General features: G+C 41.0%; 1 protein-coding gene across 1 annotated transcript in view; it reads right to left on the minus strand.

The window, feature by feature from the left end:
* LOC115383463 (netrin receptor UNC5D-like) overlaps positions 1-14,213 on the minus strand; it is a gene marked incomplete at its 5' end in the record, with an annotated part of 179,839 nt that extends 165,626 nt beyond the window's left edge. Inside the window, one exon of the mRNA XM_030085654.1 lies at positions 13,823-14,213. Coding sequence (XP_029941514.1) covers positions 13,823-14,213 — 391 coding nt within the window. The remainder of the gene's footprint in view (positions 1-13,822) is intronic.
* Between the last annotated feature and the right edge of the window lie 11,470 nt (positions 14,214-25,683).

The raw sequence follows: 25,683 nt of genomic DNA on the forward strand, positions 1-25,683 counted from the left end.
GCTAGTTGTGCGGGTTGAATGGCAGTGAGAGGTGGATCCTCTTCATAATTGTAATCATTTGAATGACTCACTTTTTCCATTTCAAAATTCTTTTTTAATCTTTTTCTTGCTTTGCTCATTTAATTTTTTTCCAACATTTTTAAGAGTTCGGACTGCAAATCAGCTGTTTTAGGTGGTCAAACTGAATCCCTTCGGTATTCAGTTGCAGCAGCAAACAGAAAGGATTCACAGAAGAGAAAAGTCATGCATCACGAGCAGGTGGGTTAAGAATCTGCTGCAGAAATGTAGAAATTGGTGAGAAAGGAGAACAACAGCAATTATTCTCCAGCAGTCATTAATCACCATGCAGTCCCCCCGAAGTCTGCACACATCATGCAACACAGCACACTCGCCTAAAGGAACACACATAGCCGAGTAATTCAAAGCCTACTGTGTTTAACGCACTTGGTAAAAGGTATCTATGGCTATTGATTAAATTAAAGCAGTCACATTACATTATGGACTCTGGCCCGCAGAGAGGAAATGGCTGGGAGAGAACAGAAAGCCCTTTGAGATGGGTCATAACATCCCCGGCTCCTGTTCTGCCGTGAGAATGTTCTCCATTAGCCTTGATAAACAAACCCACTGTTCCTGTAGGTTATCATGCACCTTGTAGGTCAGCGGAGAGAGGGAGCTGAATGTCAGAGGTATATTCCCCCGGTATGGAGACGGCGCCGGCAAACAATGCAGCAAGGACACAAACAGAGCGAACCGGGCCAAACGCCACACTCAGATGATGTACTTAATGCTCAAAAAAGATGGGTAAAAAACCTCATATCTTTTCCAAAGGTCACGCTCATGCTGCGGACCTCCTCACACTCGCCTGCTATGGGGGAAAACGTGAGGCGTGCCGACACTGGTTTGTGGCACAACAACAACAACATGATAGCAAAGGCAAATACGATCATCGTTTTTTTTGCACAAGCAGGACTAAACGTCTAACTCAGACTTTTTCTTTGCCATATCGACTCTGATTGTTGCCGTTCATTGGATGAGGCTAGGGAAGGTTGTGTAATCGACTCGACTATAGATCAGGAGCCCTCCAGCCTGTAGGCTATTAGGAGATCCAGGAGTTCAAACTCCTGCCCCACCACTCCGTAATTGGTCCCCCCAGAAGCCCCCGTGCTCACTAGCTTCGCCATCGCACTGGAGGATTATACTGAAGAGAGGAGAGAATCCCTGCGCGCGCTGCTCGGCATCGATTAGCTCACTCTATCACTTCAGTTTCTTTTTCACTCTTTTTTTTTTCTTTTTTCTTTAAATCTCATTTCTTTTCACCTACAGATTACAATCAGCTGGGGTGGTCTTTGAGTAAACCATACAAATCGAGATAAAGAGAAGAAGACGGAGAAGACAATGCCTGGAACAAATGGGAGATGACTCAGGACTGCCTACTGGGTAATTGGGTTTTATCCTCTCATTTTATCAGGCCTTGTTTTGGATTACAGCTATACACGACACACATACACAGGAAAAAAAAAAGAAGAAGAAAGATACCTAGACATTAGAGAGATCTCCAGATAACCGATTAGGAGAAACCGTTGCTGAACTCATTACAATCCTCTGGAGAAGAAAGGCTTGACGACTTTCTGTGGACAATTCTGAGGTTTATTTTCTTCACTGGAGCTATCAAAGCGTTGGATACAGCCAGTAAACACAATGAATGAGAAGAAAAAAAAAATGTCTACACAAGATGCTGCGGCTGCAGAGGCGCTCATCTTTTCCATTTCCACATTCTAATTCACGGCATGTTCATTTCAACCTGACATTTCAATTTCAGATGCTTCTACAATTCAACGCTTTGAATATGGGCCTTGTCAGTACATGTGTACGCTCTGGTTGGAGACCGTGACAGGCTGACAAGAGTTCCCAGAGTCATTCTGCAGAAACACTGTAGATTTCCTACCAAGTGTGAATTATTCCTCCTGTGACTTATGACAACAAAGCACAGTTGGTATAAAAGTAATGCATGCAAACTGTAAAAGATAATAGGCTCCGGTATAACGTTTTATTCAGCGTACGTGCACCTAATACATATTTTCAATAAGAAGTACACTTACTACCTATCTGGACTCATATTTTTTTTATATATAAATTCCACTAGTAACCTGCAGGAAAATAGCCCTCAACTAACCGTAGCACTTCATTATCTTCAGGGTTATTGGCATTTCGAGCAGTGAGGTGGGCCACTGGATATCGATGAAGACTGGAAGAATCCAGGTTAGGCTTGTATCCTTCAGGTGGATCTCTAACCCCTGCTGCTTTGGGAAGACAAATCGCAGCATAATGCTGGATTTTCTACCAATTTTTATTGAGACATCCATATGGTATCTCTTTTTAAAGGAACTTAAAACATTTGTATTTGGATTATCATTCTCTTCAACTGTTTTCTGGTCTAAATTTAACATTTAAGGTCAACTTTTTATATCCTTCACTTGAATTTGTTTTTCATGCAGTACAAACTTCATTTTAAATTGTGACATAATTATTCTATTGTTCTGCATAACATTCTCATTTGCTTAATTCTTTTTAATGCAGTTTTTTGCTTCCTCTTTTAATATCACATCTTATGAAAACAAATGTTGTCCTTTTTTAAAATGCGGACTCTGAATTGAGCCCCGGCGTGAGGGGTGGGCTATCCGTGGCCATGTGTTAGTATAAACTGGCGTTCTGTCCCGTTTACGTCCAGCTCCCCGTTATCAGAGTCTGGTTGAATTGCTGGGAGCAATAAATGAATTACTGAGGGTTATTTGCACAGGCACTTCATACAGCTTAATCACTACATTTAACATGAATGGCACGTCAAATGTATGCCTTCGTTGAGTCATCTGTAATAACACAATTGTGAATTTTTATTTTTACACTAGCAGGATCAACTGGTAATGAATGAATAACCTTTCCTGTGTATTTGCGCTCAGCTTGTGCAATGCACTTTAAATCTAGAAATAGGTAAACCAGCACGTCTTCTCAACATCCAGCTATGCAGCGCAGCACTTTCAGAGAGCTCTGCACTCCTTATGTTGATTGCGACAAACGATCATATTAACAAGTGGAAAGGAATTGCAGTTTAATGTGTTTTTAATAGTTCTGGGAGGACAGCGCATCGCTCAGAGGCATGCAGCGTGTTCTTCAGATCATGACTCCAGAGGAATATGTGTTACTGGGATAAATTCATTGCTGATTTTGGTGACTTTAGAAATACCTCTATGTTCAATTACTTTATTAAACAATGCATGTACTTTTTGTATGTTCAGGGGCTTTATTATGTAGATTCTCTATTGTTTTAAACTTTGGAGCTCACTCGGTTTGAATTATCCAAGATGAAATGAAGCATAAATGGGCAAAGCTACTTATTGATTCCACTGTCTGTGAGGTGAAACAAAAGTAGCCTTTAAATGACTGTAGTCACATCGATGCACGGAATAGATGTTATCTATCTTAATGACAAAAGGGAGACCTTGGCTGAAGGGGAACCTCATCAAAGTTACACATGCATAACCTTGCTATAGTGAATCTGGGAGCAGAGGAAAACACAGACAAGCACATATGGACAAACATTTAAATTCAGCAGTTCGAGTCGTTAAACAATGTCAATACGCACCAGGAAGGAAACTCAACAAAGTCCTGTAGGTATGTAAATATTATTTCACTTTCATATTTTGTTTAAAATACTCAATTCATCTTATTTAAATGTAAATCAGTGACACAAGTAGAATTTTGAGTCCCTCATTTGAATTCATGTTTTATATAAAAAGACTAATGAGTGTGGGGAACCAATAGGAGGAAAACCACAGGAGCTCCAGCAGTGATGAATACACCATGAAGGAAATGTGCAAGCATAGGCGCCACGTCTGGCTCGGTACAAGGTTTTATGCATTCTGCAAAAATTCAAAAATCAGACATCTGCGTCAAACATGTTGCTGTGACAAATACTGTCGCTCAGCATTCTCCTGTCACCTCAAAACACGGCATGCTACTTTTCAGGGATAGGACTGATTAACAGACTGACACAATGAACGTGGAGATGAATTCTCCTTGTGGGTTATCATCATCATGTATACTTGTTTTGCTCTTATAGCTCAAAATATGCATTTGAGGTGTGTTCAGTGTGTTTGCCTGTCCAAGATCCACCCAGTCACCACCCATAATCAGCTGGAAGTGGTGAAGAAGAAGCAACCACGCCCTTACTTGGCTGATCCCTGATGAAACATTTGGTTGAAGAAGTTGCAGCATTCCTTTAAACTTATGAGCCATCACAAGAAATTATACTAAACTTCTAAATGTTGACCTGGAATTCGCAAGACAGCAATATGCAACTGGCTATGAGAACCATTTAAAAAAAAAAGAAGAAGAGTGAAAAGACAAGAAATCTTGTGCAATAGCTATTTCAAGAGAGTAAGAGCATCACTTTCATTCAATGATAGCTTCAAAGTGAGAACCTCAGGGTTACATACACTTTTCAATGTAAATAGTCTTTTTTGTGTGTGGTGTGGAAAAGGTGAAGCAATAGAAGACGACTAGAAAATGTGCAGCTCAGGCTGAGGTATGACATTTTACCACTGACCAGGTTTAAAAGGAAGAAAAAGGTGGAACAAAACGAGTGCCGAGCAGGGTCTGGGCATCAGACAGGAACCGAGAGGAAAACCTCAGAGGGACAGAATACAGCAGCCAAACAGGGAGATGATGCAAATTGAGTGTTTAGTGAACTCCGAACTCATGATCATTGAAGGTTTGTTCACTTTCATGAAGCGAAGCAGGCTTTTCACTGCCAAATAAAAACAGTAAAGAGACAGCAGCGATAAACAGATAAAGGGAGAACGGGCGCAGCGAGTGTGTGGCTTTAAGTAGCCCCTCCACACACAGGTGTGCCTCTTGTCTCATGGAGATTATTCTTTCTGCTCAGCACAAAGCATGCTTTTAGGTGCAAAAACACCGAAAGTGTTCCGACTGGAAAAGGAGCTGCTTTCAACATGCTAAAATCAGACAATGACAGGCGTGACGGTAACATGTAAATGTATTCAATTAGAAATGAGGGTTTTGTTGGTCATTTATTCTTCTTTTTTTCCCCTTGTATTTACAGATTACTCTGATGACTAATTGAGGTATGACTGAATTAAACATTTCCCAGTGCTTTCTCCATCCGGCTAGCTGAAGCTGCAAGAATTTTCAGTTCAACATGAAACATTTCTTTAGTAATAATTCTGACTCACCATGTTCAGGGTTAGTCAGAAATTACGCTTGATGGGAGAAAAAAAATAATAAAATATGAATAAAAGAAGTGCATTTGTTTTTTATATAGTCTGTTTGTCCAAAGTTCGAAGCCTCGCTGTATGTAAAACCATCATTCTCTACCAGTTTAACTTCAAACGGTGCCTTTGTTTTGCAGAACTGAAGATGTCTTCAGAAACCTCCCCACAAAAGACATCTTCTGAGGCCAAAGAAATTCTACTGTTTCAATTCATGAATGACAGAGCTTTGTTGGTTTTACAACATAAAGTCACACATGACTTCAGAGAGGTATTATCTGGGCTTCATATGCCAAGAGGGACTCTTGAACCCCATCCTGCATTTCTGACACTCACAAAAGCACCAAACAGTCATTGAGGACGGATCGGGCTGCATGAAATACAGCCACACACAACCCCTTTTCTCTCGCTCATGGTGTCACCGAGTTTCCCTGCTGGAGTGGGAGAGCAGGAGCTAACCTGACATGAATTCACAACACAAAGCGAGGGCCAGACATCAGAAATAAAAAGAGAAAGAGAGAAAGAAAGAGAGAGAGAGAGGGAGAGAAAGAGAGAGAGAGAGGATGAGGCACCCAAGCTGCTTCCCAACAATTAGGCAACCTTTTAAAAGTGCTGTGTTCATGACACACAAACAAGAGAAAACAAAAGCAGCAGCCACAAGACTAAATGGGATCAAAGTTCATTTTAAATGCCAGCGACTTGAAAGAAAAACTTGCATTTATTCAAACTTTTTGTTTGCGCATGAAGTTGCACACCTGTGGGTCACCTCAGCAACCATGTTCACCATAAAGCCCTAATTATCTATTTCGGGATAAATGCCACAGAAGATATAGTTCAGAATAATTGTGTAGACAGCCACGAATGCATGGGTTTCACTAGGTAATGGGTCTGAGAGCTTTAAAAACACATTGCCTGGAGCAGTATTATTGCACATGGTAAATATATGTAAATGGTATCATTACTATATTGTTAAAAGCAAAAGTCACAGAAAGATTAGCCCAGGAGGGCTTTAAGCATTTCTAATATTAACTTAGAGCCAAGACACTCCAAATTAAATTTATCAAAACAATATTTCACAACATCTAAACATAGAACTACATATAACAAGCCAGAAATCTGTAAATAACAACATCCTGTAGCAGCAGGATGAAATCAGTGGCCAAAATGTTGGTAGTGTGAAGCTATTTCCAGCTAAAAATACAGGAACATTATTATAAAATAATTAACCTTGAGAAAGCAAACGGCAAGATGGTCGTCTTCATCATGCACGACTCCTCATCTACAACCCAGATAGAAATCCTAGTTTGTTTGGGGTTTTTTTCGTGTTTGTTTTTAGTGATTGTGAAGATAAATGGGATGATTCTAATTTGTTTCATCAAATAAAGTTTTAATTATTTCAACAGTTTAAAGCTGTGTTGAGAAGTGTAAGACTGATTCAAAGCTGGCACTGTAGAAGGAAAACTACACTCTTTTCATGCTAAATAAGTCATATTTTATTTAAAAAAAAAAAAAATACTGGAAGTCTCCGCAAAATTCTAGTGACTTTGTCCACAACTGTGAAGCAGAATTCACCGACCATCGCTGTGTTCGTCCATGATTTGGTTTATACCATCACGAGGCATCAGTTTTACTCTGATGATAATGTTTTGTGTAAAGCACAGCGAGCTTCTCGTTTCTTCCTTGTTTCCAGAATGACTCACAGAAAAAGTTGTTCAGTTCTTTGCTTGACCCAGTGACTAAAAAGGACAACTCTTTCACCTGGCATTGTCACTCAATTCATTTCAATGCTGTCTGTACTTCTTTTAAAAGCAAACATTCCTCTTTTAATTGCAATCAATTAAACTAAAAACTGGCGTACTAACGAGTCTCCCATCAAGTCATCCATTTTCTATGCTGCTTTATCCAAACTGGGGTGATGGGGGACTGAAGGCAGGGACACCCCAGACATTTCCAGGCGTTCATATTCACAACTACAGGCACCAGTTCCAGTTTTGCAGTCACCATTTAACCTCAAATGCAAGTTTCTAGATAGTGGAAGGAAACAGAATTAGTTAATGTAAAATCTAAGAAAATCAATTCAACTTTTTGACTGAACTGAAGCCACACGGTAAATCACAAACTTAATGTTCGCAACATGTGCAGTTCACATAATGCAAAACGCCATCTGTAATAAATAAAATTCCAGCCATAGACAATGTGTTGATTTATTCACTGAAGCTACAGCAAGTTGTGCAGAACTTCTGTAGAAAATAGATTGCATTCTAATCCATTTCACTCAGAGAGAGATCTGTGGTTAAGTGTCCACCTAACTGAAATATAACAATCTGCAACAAGCAAATCCACACTTTCTACCAAAGAGAAAAGGAAAAATTCAACAATATGACCTTTTTCCATTGTCCCATGTCTTGGTATTCCAGGTTATAACCACTCAAATAAAAACCCCAACTCTTTTCTTTAAGGTTTGACAGCATATGTCATGGAATCATAATGGCAATCAAAAAAAAAAAAAAAAAAAACTGGTATAAAAATGGGTCTAATTGTCGAAATGTCATGCTTTATTTCTTATTTTTTTGATCTGTTGCACAGATAGTTTTTCCTGAGACTGGAATGTTGTTATTCAGAGATGGACTGATATTGTCTCACAGCGGAAAAGAAGAAAACAAAATAAATCTGGCAGAGAAATCTGTTCTTTTTGATTTACTTTTATCGTACGTGAACTTGACACCCAAACTTATACACGGACGTGTTCATTTCTGCGTGTCAAAACATTCCGCCGTACACACCTAACACCTCTCACATATACAAACAGTGAACCTCGACTTTATTCCAGAAGTCATTAAATATGTATTTGCTTTTGATTACTCTTGAAATTAATTCATCGGGGAGCGCGGTGACAGGTGTTCGGTGTTACTGACAAACTGCCGTGGCAGTTACTGATAACATGAGATACTTATGTATTCTGCACTGAAGCCCTCCTATCTGTCTTCCCCCCTCCCTACTTTTTTTCTTCCAACTGTCGCCTCTCTCTACAAGCCAGTCTCTCCTTCCTCCTTAAGCCAGGTGAGTTGAGAAATGACACCAAATCCTAAACATTTGTCACGGCAACAATCCACTGGAAACCAAATTACATCGAAATGAATTGCGAGGGAGGAGTGGACAACAGGGACGGATGAAAGGACGGGGGTGTTTATGAAATAAAAGCACTTTGGAGGAAACAATGGTCGCTGCCCGTCGGCGTAAAGCGGGAGCCACGAGTGAAGGAGCAGAAGCGAGGGTGTTTGGCATTGAGGTGAATGGTGTGTGGTATGAATCCAGCGCTTGTGCCGATGCCCTTGAGTTAGCCAGTGAGGCATTGAATGGTGCATTGTGGATGGGCAGTTATCTCCAAGGCTTCCCTTTCAGTGTTATTAGAGAACACATGACAGCAACGCGAGCTCTTATTGAAGAGAGAGCGTCAAGGCTGCACATGCGAGGCTGAGAGGCGAATCCGTGGGAGGCACACGCACGGGGATGGCAACATTTGACACCCTGTCACTCCCTGCACATCTGGCTGTTTCAGAGCGTAGCATGGAAGAACCGGAGTGCATGTATGGAAACACGTCATGTATAAACAATGCAGGGTGATAAAAGTGTAATCACAACATAATTATTGTATGTGCAAATGCTCCGATTCCTCAGTAAATGAGCACCAGGGCTGCTTCGAGCATGTAAGATAAACCTTCACTACAGCATTTAGTCCGGCAAATTATGTAAAAGCTGCTCTTCCCTGTGTGCGTGAAAGTTATCATTACAGCGTAAATGTGAATGATTCTTTCCAAACAATAAATGAAGTTATTTAATCTCTCAATTTAGCAACATTTATCAGAATTTGTATGATAGGTTCCAGTGATTTCACTGGTAAAAACCAATAGCTGGTGTGCTTTTTCCCTCGGTTAAATCTAAGTGTGTGTCATGGTATTAATATAACCTTTCACATTGCTGAACCATGACCTTCAGGTTTCCACGTGAATAGAAAATGTGCAAGATGTACATAGCAGCCATCATTTTACTTTGTTAGATACATATTTAATCACTACTGCAGATCTGCCGCCGCTTCTATGCATTTAATTATCTTTACTGCTGCATGCATAACAAGCAACAGTAGAAATCCAGTACTGAGGAGCATTGATCAGAACGCAAGCCAACAAAAAATGATCAGTGCATCTCAAATAGATGATGGCTGTGATCCTGAACACTGTAGGTTATTATTACTGGATACAGGAAATGTGCCTGCAAAGAGGAGCAAGGAGTTGCATGAACTGAGCAGAAATTTGATGCAATATCAACAGGATTATAGCAAAAGACTTTTTTTTTTTTTCCAGTTTTCCTATCGGAGCAGACTAGCAGATTCTGTTCCAATCAATCCTTCCTCAACTGGGAATATCATATATAAAAGCCTGTCTATTGACAAGATTCTCAACTCCCAATATCTCGTGCACAAAAAAACAATGGCTATTTAATTACTACTGTAAGCCCAAGCCGTGATGCCACTGCAACTGATTCATGCAATCATTGTTTCTTTTCTTTGGGAGGAATTTCCAGAATGGTTGCATATACTGTATGTGATATCATAGCTTTCTTCATTCCCAGCAGACAGTATTTCCTTCCCTTTCTTCAGCTACGGGTGAGCTCACTTCCCTCTGAATGTGGAGAAGAAATGATGGTTGGGGGGGTGGGGGGGTTGATGGGCTGGCTAGAGAAATGGGCTCCCTCTGAATAATGCAACAGTGGAACTGGGCAATATGACCACCGTGCGATCTCCTACAGAATAGAAACAACTGTGGATACCAGCCCAACTGTGCTCGTGAATTCCTATCATGTGAAATGTCAGTTAAATCAAAGCTGGAGCTTGAGAAAGATTCTGGCAGTCATTTTTTTGGGATAAATAAAACATGGCAGAGATGACTCCATTGCCCTTTATCCCCCCCCCCTCTCTCTCAGTCTCTCAGCTTCTCTCTTGAGTTTTTTTCACTTACACCATGCTCAAACCGGGGTGCATTTATAGCAGCAGGAGGTACAATGGTCTACATGAGCTGCGGCACCAGGCTTCAGTCACTAAAAGCTTTTATGCAACTAAAAGGAAATTTATGTTACTAAAATGATGATGATATTGTGAATCCTGCTTGCATAATACGACGCTGTTGTGTTCGGTATTGGTGGTATTTTTTTGCTTGAGGGAAAGGTAGAGTGGCGGTTTTCCCATCCAATGTGGTCGAAGGTCAATCAGATGTGTATCATGGCGCGTGGCAGGCGGCTGCCTCGCCTCCCGTTTCTTTGCATGTGGAGGAAGAGCGGCGTCTTGCTTCAGGCGAAGCGGTTATATGGCTTAGCGCTGTCATGTCAGCCCAAGGAGTTACATATATTGATCTGATCCTGCGTTCTCGCAGTACATGGCCCTGTTTGGACCTAACAGATGTTTTGAAATGAAGCAGTTCGGTCAAATTACTTTACACTGCTCACAGATCCAATTTTAAACAATGTATATTTCTTGACTGTTGACAAATCCGGCGAAAAACAACAGTGCAGGAGCCCGTTTCTGTGGCTCTCAATTGGCCTGGAGCCATTCATTAGACAGCTGAGAATAAATGCCCCTAAAACCAGCCACACAGAGAGTTTCAGTTCACTTGGCAGACTTGGCAAATGTAACTCAAACAGGAGTTGTATAATGTTATATCCATCCATCCTTCTTCTATAGCAAATTCATCCAATTTATGTCTGCAGAGAGCTGAGGCCAGTCCCGTCTGACAATGGATGGGCAACAGTAGGTTATACTCCCGACAGGTTATACCGGTGCATCGCGAGGCAAACAGATATAACCATCACACACACTCACAATTTAGAGCCACCGACGTCCAGGACTTTGAAAGGAAGCCAGAGTGACTGCAGAAAAACGTCATGCAGATACCGGGAGAACATGACGACTCCTCACTAAAAAGTCAAAAATCCAGACTCAAACCTTGGTATTTTCACTCTGAGGCAAACCACTACACCACCACAGCTATGCGGACCGTACAATGGCTGCAGCAAAGTTGTCTATTTGAGGTGATTCAAAATAATAACCATCATGTAGTTACTATGACTTTTGTTTTTGTGGACAATTGAGCTCCAGGACAAAAAGGGATGAGCTGACTCAGGTTTCTGCTTTATTTTAGGGTCAGATAACTGCTGATTTAGGCCTTTTCACGAGATCCATTAATGAGGGGAAAAGAGCTGGAACATTGTAAAACTTCCCTTGTAATTAGTTACTTTGACAGCAAGACTTCTATCTTCTAAATTTAATGCCATGTATCAAATGTTTGTAATTTTGTATGCACTTGCTTGTGCGGAATTTCAACAGACCCTGCATGAGGCGACTTGAGTTGCTTTGGATTTACCTAAAGCAGAGAATGTGAACTAGTTCTACATGAATGATTTAGAAAAGAAACACTTACAGTAAAGAATAAAAGCCTTTCAAATCCACCGGTATTCACAACAGATTATTCAAGCTGTGCACCTACACTGAGAGGAGACCCGCTCTGCCTCCATATATACATATGTAAGCTGCGCCGCGCTCCCTCACTACAAGCGCCACTGCGTCGCTGATTTCATTACAAACACCACTGTAATGCTCTGTGCTGCTGCTCAACATTTCATCAGCCCCGTCTCCTCCCCCCGAATCCACCTGTAGGCACAGATTGTGGGTCTCTCCTCAGGGGTAAGTTTGTTATCGTTGCTCAGCGCTCTCTCGCCGCCGTCTCACTGCGCTAAGCTTTAAATTATATGCTTGCAGATGAGTGATGAGCCCCCAACCTTTGGAAGACGTAAAGAATAAATTAAGATCACTGAATTATAACTGACGAATAAATTACTAACTGGAGAGAAGTCTATAGATGCATGTGGATCAGGGAGTGACTTCTTGTTTTGTCTATGTGCCATAACTTAGTGTTACTTTTGCATTATTTAGTTGTTGTTTTTTCTGTAAAGACTGTTTTTTTTTCCCTCCATTTCATATCATTTCATGTGTGCATAAAGTATTTAACTGTCGACATCCACATTATTGCACCGCATAAATATTTATTTTAACGTCTGGCAGAAAGCCATCGCAACCTTGGCAGATGTACTACAAAATACACCTATCCAGCTTTTACAAACGTCTTGCACAAACAAGCACATTTTACATCCTTGAACAACATCACTGTTTTTTCTCCCATCAAGCACAGGTCGCTCCTTGTACATATCATAAGATGCCTCACATATAACCACGATGGAAATGTTTGCCAAATAAATACATTGTAAAAGCCCATTTTAAAAGGTTACACTCAACGCATTTCAAAATATATCTTCTGAAATGACAACATCCTCATGATCCGTACATGCAAAGTTGCCCTTAAGATACTTTATACTTAATCTAATATTTATGCTATGCAAATTTCCAAGTTGAAGCTAATTTTCAAAACTTGGGATGCAAAAATGAAAACCTTGGGGCTACTTAGCTAATTGACTTGCAAATGTGGCTTTGTTATACTGCCATGCGAGCGGTAAGGATGTCAATAGGTCAGGATAACACCACCAGAAAGAAAAAGAAAAGATATCATGATGGCAGGTGCAAAACGTCTCTGCATCCCATCAGTTACAGCCTCGTGGTCACTGACTGAATCACATTAATGTGAATATTGATGGGAAAGACACTGGCATGTAAGCCTTAGAGGTACAGTCGGGTATATAATGTACAACATATGCAGTACACTAAAGCTGCATTACAAAAAAAAAAGGTTCAGACATGCCTGAAATCACAAAAAGGAAGCAATAGCATATCTCATATCACTGATGTTATAGAGTGTTCATTATGACTGTGCACAACCATCAAGCAATCCTCTCCATCTATGTCAAACCTGAGGAAGGAACAGCTACCGGCTGGAAGCAAGTAAAACGAGGACAGCCTGGCACGCGACCAACTTCTGCAATTTATGTAACATTTCATCAACCTGAATCTTTTTTTTTAAAAAAAAAAAAGATGAGCCTTCATCTAAAGCGTCCAAATTTGAGGGATTATGAAAGATAAAAAGAACATCACGCGCAGCAAATCATATTCCATTTCCAAATGTGTCTCACACCTTCTCCAGCGACACACTGAGCAGCTGTAACTCATTTCAGAGAGAAATTAATCCTCAAAGAAAGTTAAATCCAGAAATCACCTTCATTTCAGTACCGCTGAGTCACTTTAACCTCGTTGAGCAAAAAAAAAAAAATACTATTTCACCTGTCCAAACACGCCTCAGCCAGCGTGTTGCGCGTCAGAAATAAAAACTTGCCGTCATGAAAAATACTTTAATAACGCACGAAAAAACACAAAACTCTCAATACAATTTAGTTTTTCACAAACAAAACCACAGTTTCAAACACAGCCTGTCGAGGCACACACACACGTCTCCTCGAGTTTCTTCTCGAGGACCGCGAGCAGACCCCCCGCGGGGCGGAAAAACGCGCAGCTTCCCCACTCCACGCGCCCGTGCGCTTACCTCTCGCCAGCGTGGCCGGGACTCGCAAGCCGAGGAGCACGAGGACGGAAAAACTCAGGTAGCATCCTCCCGAAAACTGTCCCATCACGGCTCGTCTGCTCGTCTCCCTGCCCGGCGGGTCTCGGGGCACCTGCCGCGGGTCTCGCGCATTTGTCGTCTGGCACGAGACTCCTCGCAAACACGTCTCCAGGCGTGTCCGAGGCGCGCGCTCCGGTCCAGGTGAAGCAGGAGAAGGAGGAAGAAGAAGAAGGAGAAGTGGTGGAGGGAGAGTAGGGAGGAGGAGGACTGTGGTTAAGTGTCCGCTGGAGGAACCGTCACCTCGCGGAATCGCAGTGCGGAGGGAGGAGATGGAAAGTGGTGCGGAGCTCTCAGCCGCGCCAGAGTGGAATAATTAGACAGTGAGAGCGCGCCAGCCCGCCGCTTTCTGCTTTTCTGAGGAAGAGAAACACAGAGCGAGAGAGACAGAGAGAGAGATACGGACGGAGAGAGAGAGTGAGGTTTTGTTCAAACCCCAGTGGACCTGTTGAGAGACGACAAACTGTGTATGAGCGCGCAGGCACGTTTGCGCGCACTTAGAAAGATTTTTTTTTTTTTTTAAATCTCGTGTTTTTGAGATGGAAAGCAATTTTATGAAAAAAATACAAAATATGATGGGGCCTCGCCTCATACAGAAAATCGGTTTATTATCTGAGCATTTCTGCGTGTAGTTTGCATGTTCTCCTGTGCCTGTGTGGGTTTTCTCTTGGCTCTCAGGTTTTCTGCCAGAGTCCTGGAAAAACATGCCCATTTGGTTCATTGGTGACCCTTCAGGTGTGAATGTCTGTTTGTTCCTCAGTTTGACTGCCACATGTCCCGGATGAACATATTTATCGAGGATTTTCTCGTGCTCCCAGACCATGAATGGCTTAAACCAGATTGGAAAAAAAATAACTCAACCACAACAAATAAGAAGAAGTGCCCACTGTGCTGGAAATAATAATACAGTATGAAAGGAAAATCTTGAAACTATCCAGTGATTGTCTTATTTTTTCTTCATATTGCCTGAACCATATTTAATCCAGTCATTGTGCCCCTGTGTGAACAACACAGGTCTAATTTTATCTTCATCGATGACAATATGCTCCGGCTAATGGAGGTGGAGTCATTAGGGAGCGGCTGCTGGACACCGGGATACCTCTGCACTATCTTCAGACATAAATGAAATAGAAAACCTCTGGGATCAGCTGAGTCGCCATGCAGAGGCTCGTAACTCTGTACCCAGAACCTCAGTGACCTGAGGGCGCCTTTCAAGAAGAGTGGGGCGCCATGCCTCAGCAGACAAAAAGGCCACGTTTACACAAAGCCAGACATTTACCAAAATCTGCATTTTGAGCATTCCAAACAGGCAGCAGTGAAGCCATGTAAGCCAATCAGAATCCTGGAAAGCTGTAAACACAGGTCACAAGCAGCGTGTTAGCAACCCGGCCTCGAGTGCTGCTGTTCTGCAGGTTTCATGTCTCTCCCAATTGCAAGTTACACACCTGATTGTAATGACGGCTCATTACTGGGCTTCTTTACAAGCTCAATGAAGACATCAACATCAGGTGTGCTGAAGCAGGGATTGAGCAAACACCTGCAGGACGGTGGCGCTGTGGAGGCCTGGAGTTTCCTTCCACTGCCCAACACCGATGTCGGCTTTTGTTTGAATCAGTCGAGGAAGTCACTATTTCATGCTTCGCCTTAAATGCACAACTTTCATGATATAATATCATTGCAGCATGAATGTATACGTACATATATTCAACTGATAAAAAATGTATTTTATACCTCCTGGTGATGGGGAAGAACTGAAAAGCACAAAAATAAAAAAAAGATTAAAAAAAATATATGCTGGTGCCCAAATGATAAGAAAAAATAAAAATCACAATTATATTGCAACACTTGACAACATTATGTCGACCTACTTTTGAGTTATCTTGGTCAACAACAACCAGGAACAGTCTAAATTTAAAATGACAGAAGCTGCAAAGCAACACAGTTATCAGCTAACCTGTAACTATTCCATATCAGCTGCTTTGCGGTGTTATAATAGAGTTTACAGTATTATAATTACCCTCTGAGATGACAGAAATGCCAGGATTCTTGACAACACGGGCATTTGATGGGTGTCGACATGATCGAAGGCATGCTGACAGTAAAATAATGATATAACTTCACGTTACTTGACAGCTCCATAGGGCTTTGCACTGCGCTATATTATCCTTAAAATGCACACGGAGGGTCTGCACAAGTCTTTGTGAGTAATGATTTGCAATGATAATAACGTGCAACTTCGAGAAAAGAAGCCCAGCGATCAAACCACTGGCTGTGAAATCGGATGGTTTGTGTGCAGGTCAGAGAAGTGTCCCTGTAATCCGAAACAATGAGAAGCTCATCCCAAAATAATATTTAAAAAAATAAAAAAAAAGCAACAGATAAATAAATAAAAATGCTGTTTTCCATGGAGACAAGATGAAAGGGTATTTTCAGCCTTTAAAGATTTTTTTTGTGCTCAATCCAGTGTAGAAAGGAGACAGGTCCAAACAGCTTTACTCCTTTGTGATTGTATTTCATTTGTGATTCCAGGATTCACACATAAAACAATGTCTTTGGCTAAACTTTTACCTGGTTAATGGCTCTTAATTTGCAATTTACAGATATGGCATGTCAGTGATCACAAATGCGTCATACAAATTTATGAAAATGGTTCAGATTCATAAAAAAGCTGGACGACATGAAAGAAATGTCGACTATATTTTCATTTTATGAGCAGAAAAGTACGAACGTTTTGATGAGTAAGATGCATAAAAGACCTGCATCCAGACTTTACTGGGTACCTTAATACAGTGTATAACAACATTTTTGCTGTTTTTGAGAGTAAAGTTTCCAACATCTGCACCACTCTGTGATATTAATATTATATTTTAATAACTTTCTACTGTTATTTAACCAAATCTAGCTGATTTGAAATACAGACTGCAGTCTGCTCTATAAAGTCACTTTAATATTTTAAATATCACTTAGAAGAAGCAGGTGTGCTGACTCTGAAAGGAAAAACTCAATGTTTGACTTCCTCGGTCTCCATAATGTCTTTGTGAGTGACTGTGAAGTGAAAACCAGAGGAAGCAGAGCGTTACAGGGTAAATGTCTGATGCCTACATATTGCTTTTCACTGCTTCAGTTATGACAACGTACTTCTCATGATCAGCCACGTTCACATGTGGTGTTGTTTGTCATGCAAGGTGCTCACACACCTTTGGGAGGGCAGCACCTTGCACTTTGCCAAAGGACACTTCGACAGCTGGAAATGAAGATTGAACAGTCAATATTGACACTGGAAAACCAGCTGAGCCACCGCTGCACAGGATAAATAAAAACTGGTTTAACCTCATCTTTGTCCATGATATTTATGTTCTATTTTTTTTGTAATTGTATCTGTTTAATGGATTCTGAATCATTTTTTAAGTGAAACGTCAATCTTTTATACTTTATCTTGTTAAGAGAGAACATGTAAACTCCACATGGAACGAAGAGCTCCGACCGGACTCAAACCGTTCATCTCTCACTGTGAGGAGGGAGCGCTGACGTCTATTTTGTGTTAATACTGTGTAATAATATCGTCTGCAACGAGGTGCCTGGTGACCGCATCTGTCACTGCAGCCTAAATACCGCCGCTGATGCACTGTGACTCCTCTCGCATGGAAATATTCACAAGAAATGTGCAATACAAGCAGTTTCATTCTTCCATAAAGAATTTATTAAAAAAAAAAAAAGTTTATACCCACCAAAGTACTGGAACTTTGACTTGCAATAGCAGTGAATGACAGGTACGAATAATCCACCTTTGTTTTTTGTATATTGAATTTGATGTTGATGAAAAAAAAAAAAAACCTCCTCAGAAAGCAGAAACCAGTTTCTTAACAGGAGCCGCAGCTATTAGAGTGATATTGTTTTTTAATCCAGGAGACGTTTTGCTGAGTGCGCACACCTTTTGAAGCACCAGCCTCACGCTTTACATGCAGGCTCGGCGTTTACCTGCCTCGCTCACTTTCACAGGGGCGAAGTGCCAAATGCACCTGCCTGGATATTTTTTGGGATGATTTTTTTGAGCATAATTAGTTGTATTTTTCAACCTATGTTTACGTTATTGATTGAAACTGTGCTGTGGTGGTTAGAATTTCTACCGTTCAGTGAGGAATCCCTGAGTTTGATCCCCAGGTTTCCATCACTGTACAAAAACAAGCATTTTAGGCTAACTGATTATTGTAAATTGTGATGTCTATGTGGCTATCATTATCTGAATGTATAGATTTTTGGTTTTTATATCAAATCATTATGCATCTTGCAATCTCAGAATAATTTAACTTGACTGATAGACAAAACATCATCTCATAGTTTTGCATTTAATGGCCTTTTTTTTTTTTTTTTTTTACCACAAACAAAACTTCTAATCAGTTTATAACTTTTAAAAGCTGAATGCAGGGTTTTCATTAATCAATCTTTGCAAGGATTTTTTAGAAAACTCATTATTTACATTTTTTTCTTCTTAGGTGATCAGCACGGCTGCATACTGCGCTGATTTATGTGGAACAGCAGGAGTGTGACATATTTTTCGGAGTCGAAAGGAGATGGCATTGCAGCTGTAATAATGCGCCCTGAAAGGTAGGAGTGCCACATAATGATGAGCAGGAGTGCTTCTTTTGTGGGCCTGAAATTGCATGCTTTTAAGGATACAGGGTGTTTTGATGAACAATGTGAGTGGAAATATACAATCAAAACTTGTGGCACAAGCAAAGTGGGTGATAAGCTGCAGTTAAACCCGGGGCCTCATTTATCAATAGTGTGTAGAAAAGGTCCTAATTTTTTCTTTAAAAAAATGGAATTTAGAGTGCGTGTAGTACACAAAAAACTCTGTTTGTTTTTTTTCAGATACACTCGCCATGCTCGTGCATCTTCTGGATCATTGGTCTCCAGGAATCCCTCCAAACACGCTTCTGTAAAGGTACTTCATGTTTTTCCACACCTTCCATCATCATGTCAAAGTGGAGGAAAAAAAAGTAATTTTTCTGAAGCTGAAATTGAGGCTGAAGAAAACCAGAACATATTGTTTGGTACCTTGAATGTTGGGAAAAGCATCAAAATAGTGCATGCTGCATTTGATAAGGTAACTACCGCAGTTACTTCTGTTGGGTCAGAGGTGAAATCACCAGAATTTTTTTTTTTTTTAAGTGGTTTGACATTAAACTCAGGGTGGACAGGAGCTGGATGTGCACTGGGATGGCTTTGGTTCCTCTTGGTCTCTCACTCCAGCATAGTGCGCAAATCATGGCATAAATCTACTCATATTTGTTTTGCAAAAAACAAAAAAAATTCCATATAAATTCCATCCCTACTTTGCGTGGCAATGTCCCTGCAGTTTAGAGCCAGTCGTCCTCCAGTCATCAGCCTCGCAGTCGGGTAAACACAGGATTCAACAGCAGCCTGATTCAACACCTGAGACTCACAACCCATGGACAGACACTGAAGGGATGGCCTTCACTTTTTCAATCTACCGTTGTTGCTGTTGTTGCTGTTGTTTAGGGGCTACACTGATGGGAATAGTCACAAGGTTCAATTATGTTACAATAGACAAGAAAGGAAATCAATGTATCGGCTGTGTTTCTCCATCCAATCCAGCAGAACACAATACAGCAGTCTCTGCAGCCCAAGCAGCCAAGACAAAACCAAAGCACCATTTATTGAGCAAATATCTGATACAATGCATGTGAACCTGCATCGAATATCTATTGTTTCTTTGTTTTGTGCTCAATGAGGTCTATATGCATTTATCGTTTAAGCTTGAACACACATTATTTCACAATGTGTTTAAAAAATGAGGAGCCTACAGTGGAGCACCATCCACATGCATGCTGTATTAATGCAAGCTTGAAGATCGATTGCGGGCAGTTTTGGAAATTGGACACAAGTACAGGCTGAATTCAGTGGTTGGGAAAAGTGTTTGTTATCACCTAAATGCCATTAAAAATAGCACTCGGCCAGTGTAGTATAAGTATATTTCAATATGTCATAGTCAGTGTAAAACAATCTCATACCATTTATCTACAATAGGGTGTGTATTAAAACATAATCTTAACAAAAATCATTAAAAAAAATTCACCATCTCTTACTCAAATCCTTGAAATTGGATGAATATCTCACTGGATTGCTCTTTAACTAAATAATCAGTCGGTTGAACTGACCGTGCAGAAGGTTTTTACCAGATCCCACAGCAGCAGCACCTTTGTCATCACAATTTAACTGTGATATTATTAACTTCATCTATTATTAGTTTGAATGACAAAAGAAAGCATTCAGAAGTCACTCAAGATGGGAATTTTTAACTGCAAACCCCATTAAGAGAAAACATTGTAAACATGTTTTGGATAAAAATTACTTTTTGTTTTAAATGTTGATTGATCAAACTTTTTTAAATGGAGCCCCAACAATACCTTAAACACATTAACCCTGGGTTTCATGAAGAATTTATTAAAACAGTACCACTTCTACTTTTCATACTAGAGCAAGAGTTGTTTTTTTGTTTTTTTGTTTTTTTTTAACCTGAATGACCCACAACTCAGGCTCAAACCCAGATCTCCAATAGTCGAGAATATTCAACAAAACATGGTGCTGAAATCCATTTTATTGTCAATTTCGCAGTATGTGTAGCCTGTAATAAAAGTTCCATAAATATGTTTTGCCTCAGTAAGTTCAACTTCAAATTCAGTGCCCCCATCCTGAACACGAACAAAACAAAAATTTATGCAAGAATTAATGAAGACCGGATCTCTTCGGATCAATGCACCTCCTCAGCGGGCCACACAGGCCTGTACAGCCTGATCTGGGTGCGAAGAAGCTGCTGTAATTCTGCTCTCAGTGAAGAAAGGGAGCTGTTTTTTTTTTTTGCATTAGCTGGAGCGGTGATAGGAGGAACGTGCAATAAAACCGGTTGTTTTCATCTCTCATGAAAACATCCCACTTTTCAGCGGGCAGCCATGTAATGGAGAGGAGTTGACACCGGCTTCCTGGGAGAGGTAAATCACAATCCAGGAGTAGGAGGTGCACAGCAAGCCTGTATATAAATATACGAGGCCATAAATGCGAATACATGCCTCCCAAAATTGATATACAGCGCTCTGAACATATTGCCGGGGCAGATCTCATTCCTGTTGAGGTGGCGTTCACATTTTTTGGGAGCTGAACGAAGTAAACAATTTCAGATAATAGCCACATGTATATAAACAGAATACATAAAAAGTGTCCCTTTCATGTGTTGTTCTCTGTCTAAAGTAATACATTCAATGGATGTGATTTAAATCATATTCAGTCTTATATATAGTTGGCTCACATAAAATATATTTGTTCCTCGGTTGAATTTTTACGACTAAATATACATCTCATCTGGCGTTGGAGCTGACGTTGCTCTTAAATCTACACCTGAAAGACTTGATGCTTGAGATTATTGCATTTAGACGTGAGAAAAATGTCATGCACTGTTTGAAAAGTATTTTTTCACGGATTGTCAAAGAGGAATCAGATGTTTTGCGATCTATTTTCACGTGTTTATGCAATCATGTATCAGAAGGTGAAAGAATAGCGCTTGTGGGGGTTTCTTGAGCTGATATTTTCAAAATGTAGAAGTTTTCTGAAGTTTTAGTGCGAGTCTTGTTTGTGACTCTTGTGATTTATCTTCACTTCATCCATTACGATTTCTAATTTTATATTTTTCCTGACATACTACCATGTAACCTAAGCTGATATCACACCCACACACACATATCGCAGACATGTTTACTTGCCACTTGTACTCCAGCTGTCACAGCGAGTTTTCTGAAAACTGGTGTGAGTACTTATCTAAGTTTTCTGAAACCAGTATATGACTTGTGACTTAATCCTCTTTATCCCCTGCGGCACATCAAGGCCAAAATGAGCCGTCCGTCGCATCCTGTCCTTGGAAAGATGCTGGGTTTCGCTTAAGTCCCTTCTTTTTTTCCTTCAGATTGTCCATCACAGTTTTCAGCTCAGTGGGGTTTTTTTTTTTTCTTTTTTCTTTTTTCCTCTGTTGTGTTGGTGTGTTTATATCGGTGTCTTTTCATTTAATTCTGAAGAAGTGATGTGGAACTGGCCCGAAAGTACACCGAGACATTGTTCAGTGTCTTAATCCTTCAATCGAACATCTACAAATTAATTTTTATCAAGGGGTCTCAAAGTGCAGGACGCTGAGCCCCAATATAACAAAATTCACTGTAGTGTTAGCATCTTTCTCTGATTTTCTCAGTCTGTTTCTGCTGCTCTGTTTCCAGTTCACGCACATTCGTTCAACCATCCATCTTCGATAACGATAACTGCTCAGGGTCGCGGGGTTCTGGAGTCCATCCGGTGGACGAGGACTGGATACACCCTAGACAGGTCTCCAGAGAGACCGACAGCCACACACACTCACATCCACTCACCCAGGGGCAATTTAGGAACAACAACTAACCTCACATGCATGTTTTTGGACTGTGGGAGGAAACTGCAGCACCCAGAGGACACCCACTCGCAAAGGTCCAGCCGCTGTGTGAACTCACGGCCTACTCACTGTGAGGAGAGAGCACTAACCACTGCGCCCCTGCGCTGTCTGTTTCAAAACTTTTGAGCTAAAATGTAGCCCTTTCCATTTCCCTGCATTATCAGTGAAATATGGTAGTAATGGTATTTTAGTACATCGTAAAATAATTTGCAAAGCTTGCGAAATGAAGAAAAGAAAATGCTATTTATGGTGCAGAAAATGCTGTAAAATACAGATCTGACAAATCTAATGAAGCTGAAAAATTGAGACACCATGTTTTTTTTATATTATATTTAGATTCCAGTATCTCTTCATGTCACTATTTCAGTCAACGGTGGAAAATGTCTCAGCACGAACATGTATGAAACCAGTGTTAAAAGTGTCGATTAAGTTTCTCAGGTAGTTTCAGTAGTATATTTGAATGTTTCAGAGGGAATCTAACATTTTCCATTTGGATAAAAACAAAATGTTTTGATGCGTGTAAGGTCTCATTTAGATCGAATTTGTCAAGTTTCTAATATTTGGAATAATGGTGTGTGTAACTTTAGATCCTATTGTTCCTTGTTTTTACAAGCCTGCAAAGAAATGTACCAATCTCTTAAAAGTAGGATTCATGAGTGGATTGTTTTATATTTCATCACGCAGTCGTTCTTAACAAAGTGCTCACTGCTCATATGTAACAAACCCTGTGTGAACAATTTAAATTTTAATGTAGCTTTTTATTTACGTGTGGAAACACTGCAGATCTGTTAACTCATCCATGTTGTATAATCTCCTTTAGCGTTTCAAGACCGAGACACTTTACTTCGCCACACAGGAAGAACAAAAGTTTCTGGCGGTAAAACCTCCCACTCAAAGCATGAGTGTGATTTCTTCCATTGTTCGCCCGAAGGCCCGCAGAGCTCCACAGACAGAAGCAAGGACATGTTGGTTAAATGTTTCTATCAGTTCTTCCGCATAATCGCTTTGTGTTTATAAGGACACAGCGGTCACACGGGCCTGCTGTGCTCTGTGTGTGTTTGCTGTCTCATCGAAATAGCGCCGGTCCCCCTTCTGTAGTCCTCCTTTAGCATAAAACAGGAATGTCAGGGCTGCTTTATTGGTACAGAATATTTACACTTGCTATGGTAATATGTGCTTAAAAAATGGAAGAAAAAAAAAGAAGAGTCAGGACATCTTTTATCTGGAAGTTAAAGCAAACTCAAGATGATCAAATTTAAGGATACAGTATTGTTTGCTGTCAGCCTTCAGACAGGCCTGAGAAGAAGAAGAAGAAAAAAAAAAAAGATTATTTCAGCTCTCCTAATCTGACCCTGCGGCTGCCAGTCAGGAGGAAGATGCAGGGTCTTCACACTGTTCCCACATGAATGCAAACGACAGACAATGAAGATTAGAAAAGTGCTTTATCTTCCTGGTGAAAATATTCTTAAGATTAATAGAAAGCTTAGCTCGACTGTTTTTCGCTGATCTTATCCTCAGAGCGTCTGGCGGAGAGGCCGCCGCTCGGCCATCATCCAACAGAAACTCCTCACAATACCCCGCTGCCACCTGCGTTCAAGGTAATGCGAGGCAGGTCAGCCGGGCCAGAAACAGTGCGGCAACCCTGAGCTGCAGAGGGAGGACGGAGTTCATATCACAAATCCAGCGCGATAGCCTCGCTGCACTGCAACAATATTATAGAAACAGATAAGGAAAGTTCGTCTTTAAATGGTGCTCCCTTCTGTGTTTAGTATTCCGGTCATAAATTGGTGTGAGGAGGAGAGCAACCAATCATATGAAGCTATGCTTACAGTGGAAAGTGGGTTGATAAAGGAAATAGTTCAGTTTTAAGTTTATTGTGTGGTGTGTGTATTTAGTCCTCATGCCGAATGTTTGCTATCTTACAGCACAACAATTTCTTTCGCTCTGGACTAATGTTAACTGTTTTATGTTCAAAGAAACAGCTGCTAATGCAAATGGAGTTTGGTCAACAAGCACTGTTGCTTTGTAATAATTAGTCTAGGTACAAAATAATAAACAGCGATAAATTAATATCTAAAGTTCTCAAAAGCTCGAGTTTTCATAAGAATTGTTTTCACCAAACTGAGATGCTCCAGTCACACTCCCCTCCAAAACAGGATGACCATACACTGATCAGGAACGGATAAAAGATGTAATGATAATAGCATTGATATCAATGATTATATCAGTTCCCATCTGTGATCGTGGGGAACGGACTGTTTCAGTGGAGGAGGTGAGCGAGTGTTGGACGGGTTGCGGAGTCCCTGAGTCACCTGAAGGAGGAGGGAGCGATGTGGGGGAGGGTTTCACATCAGAAGCTCTGACATGCAAAGACAGTCAAATGAAAATGATATTTAAAAAGCGGGAAGTGGGGATTACTTGTGGCGTGTCTGGGTTGTACCCTCACCATCCTGACGACAGACATATGGATGAAGAGGGTACCGACGATGGATGGAGTCAGACTTGGTGAGTTTAGGGGGAAAAATATAGTGGTGTCAAAATTAAGTGTAGGGTGTAGGGTCTTTTTGTACCAATAGATGAACAATGCGGTGTTCATCCAGGACGGAAAGAAGCAATGTGGTCATTCACGTGGGAGGACTTGCTGATAAAAGGAGCCTAATATAAACAGAGCACACGCTCCGGCCTCGTGTTCATCTGCGCAGACCTTGAGGTTATAGCACGCCTCCGTCCTCCTTTAAAGAATAAACAAGCATCTACGTAGATGTCACTTTCAAGGTCCGAGATTGGTGTGCACGGGAGGCAGACTCATGTATTATAAGTGGGAATGAGCGTCTGTGTGGCTGTGTGTGGTAATGAAACCCGGACACGCTGGGGAAAACACAAAGAGCCGCTGCCCTTAAGCAGTGGGCTCAAGCCTCAGAGAGTCATCCTGGTGACAGCACCGGGGGTCCGTGGAGCTAATCAGACCCTCGGGACCGGCTCTCAGCCAACAGTTTTTGTTGTTGATACTTGAGGATTCCACACACGAGGACAAAGAGTGATAAAGTCAGTCTGAAGGTCCCTCCTTTCCACGGCTAATCGGCCACCTTTGGCTAGGTGCTGGGTCCAGGACAAGGCTGAATTAATTAACTGGTGTATGCGGGTGTTTACGTTTGAGAAGATTTCTTTTGATTGCAAATTCCTCCCTTTCGGGGAAAATATTGGCTCCACGAGTTATCGCTTAAAATGATGCAACATGGCGTAAAATGCTGAAAAACAAGTGGCTGTCAGGTCCATGACAGCTATATTTGTCCCG

The sequence above is a fragment of the Salarias fasciatus genome (genome assembly GCF_902148845.1).
Source record: "Salarias fasciatus chromosome 7 unlocalized genomic scaffold, fSalaFa1.1 super_scaffold_4, whole genome shotgun sequence".
In the NCBI taxonomy this organism is placed as follows: Eukaryota; Metazoa; Chordata; class Actinopteri; order Blenniiformes; family Blenniidae; genus Salarias; species Salarias fasciatus.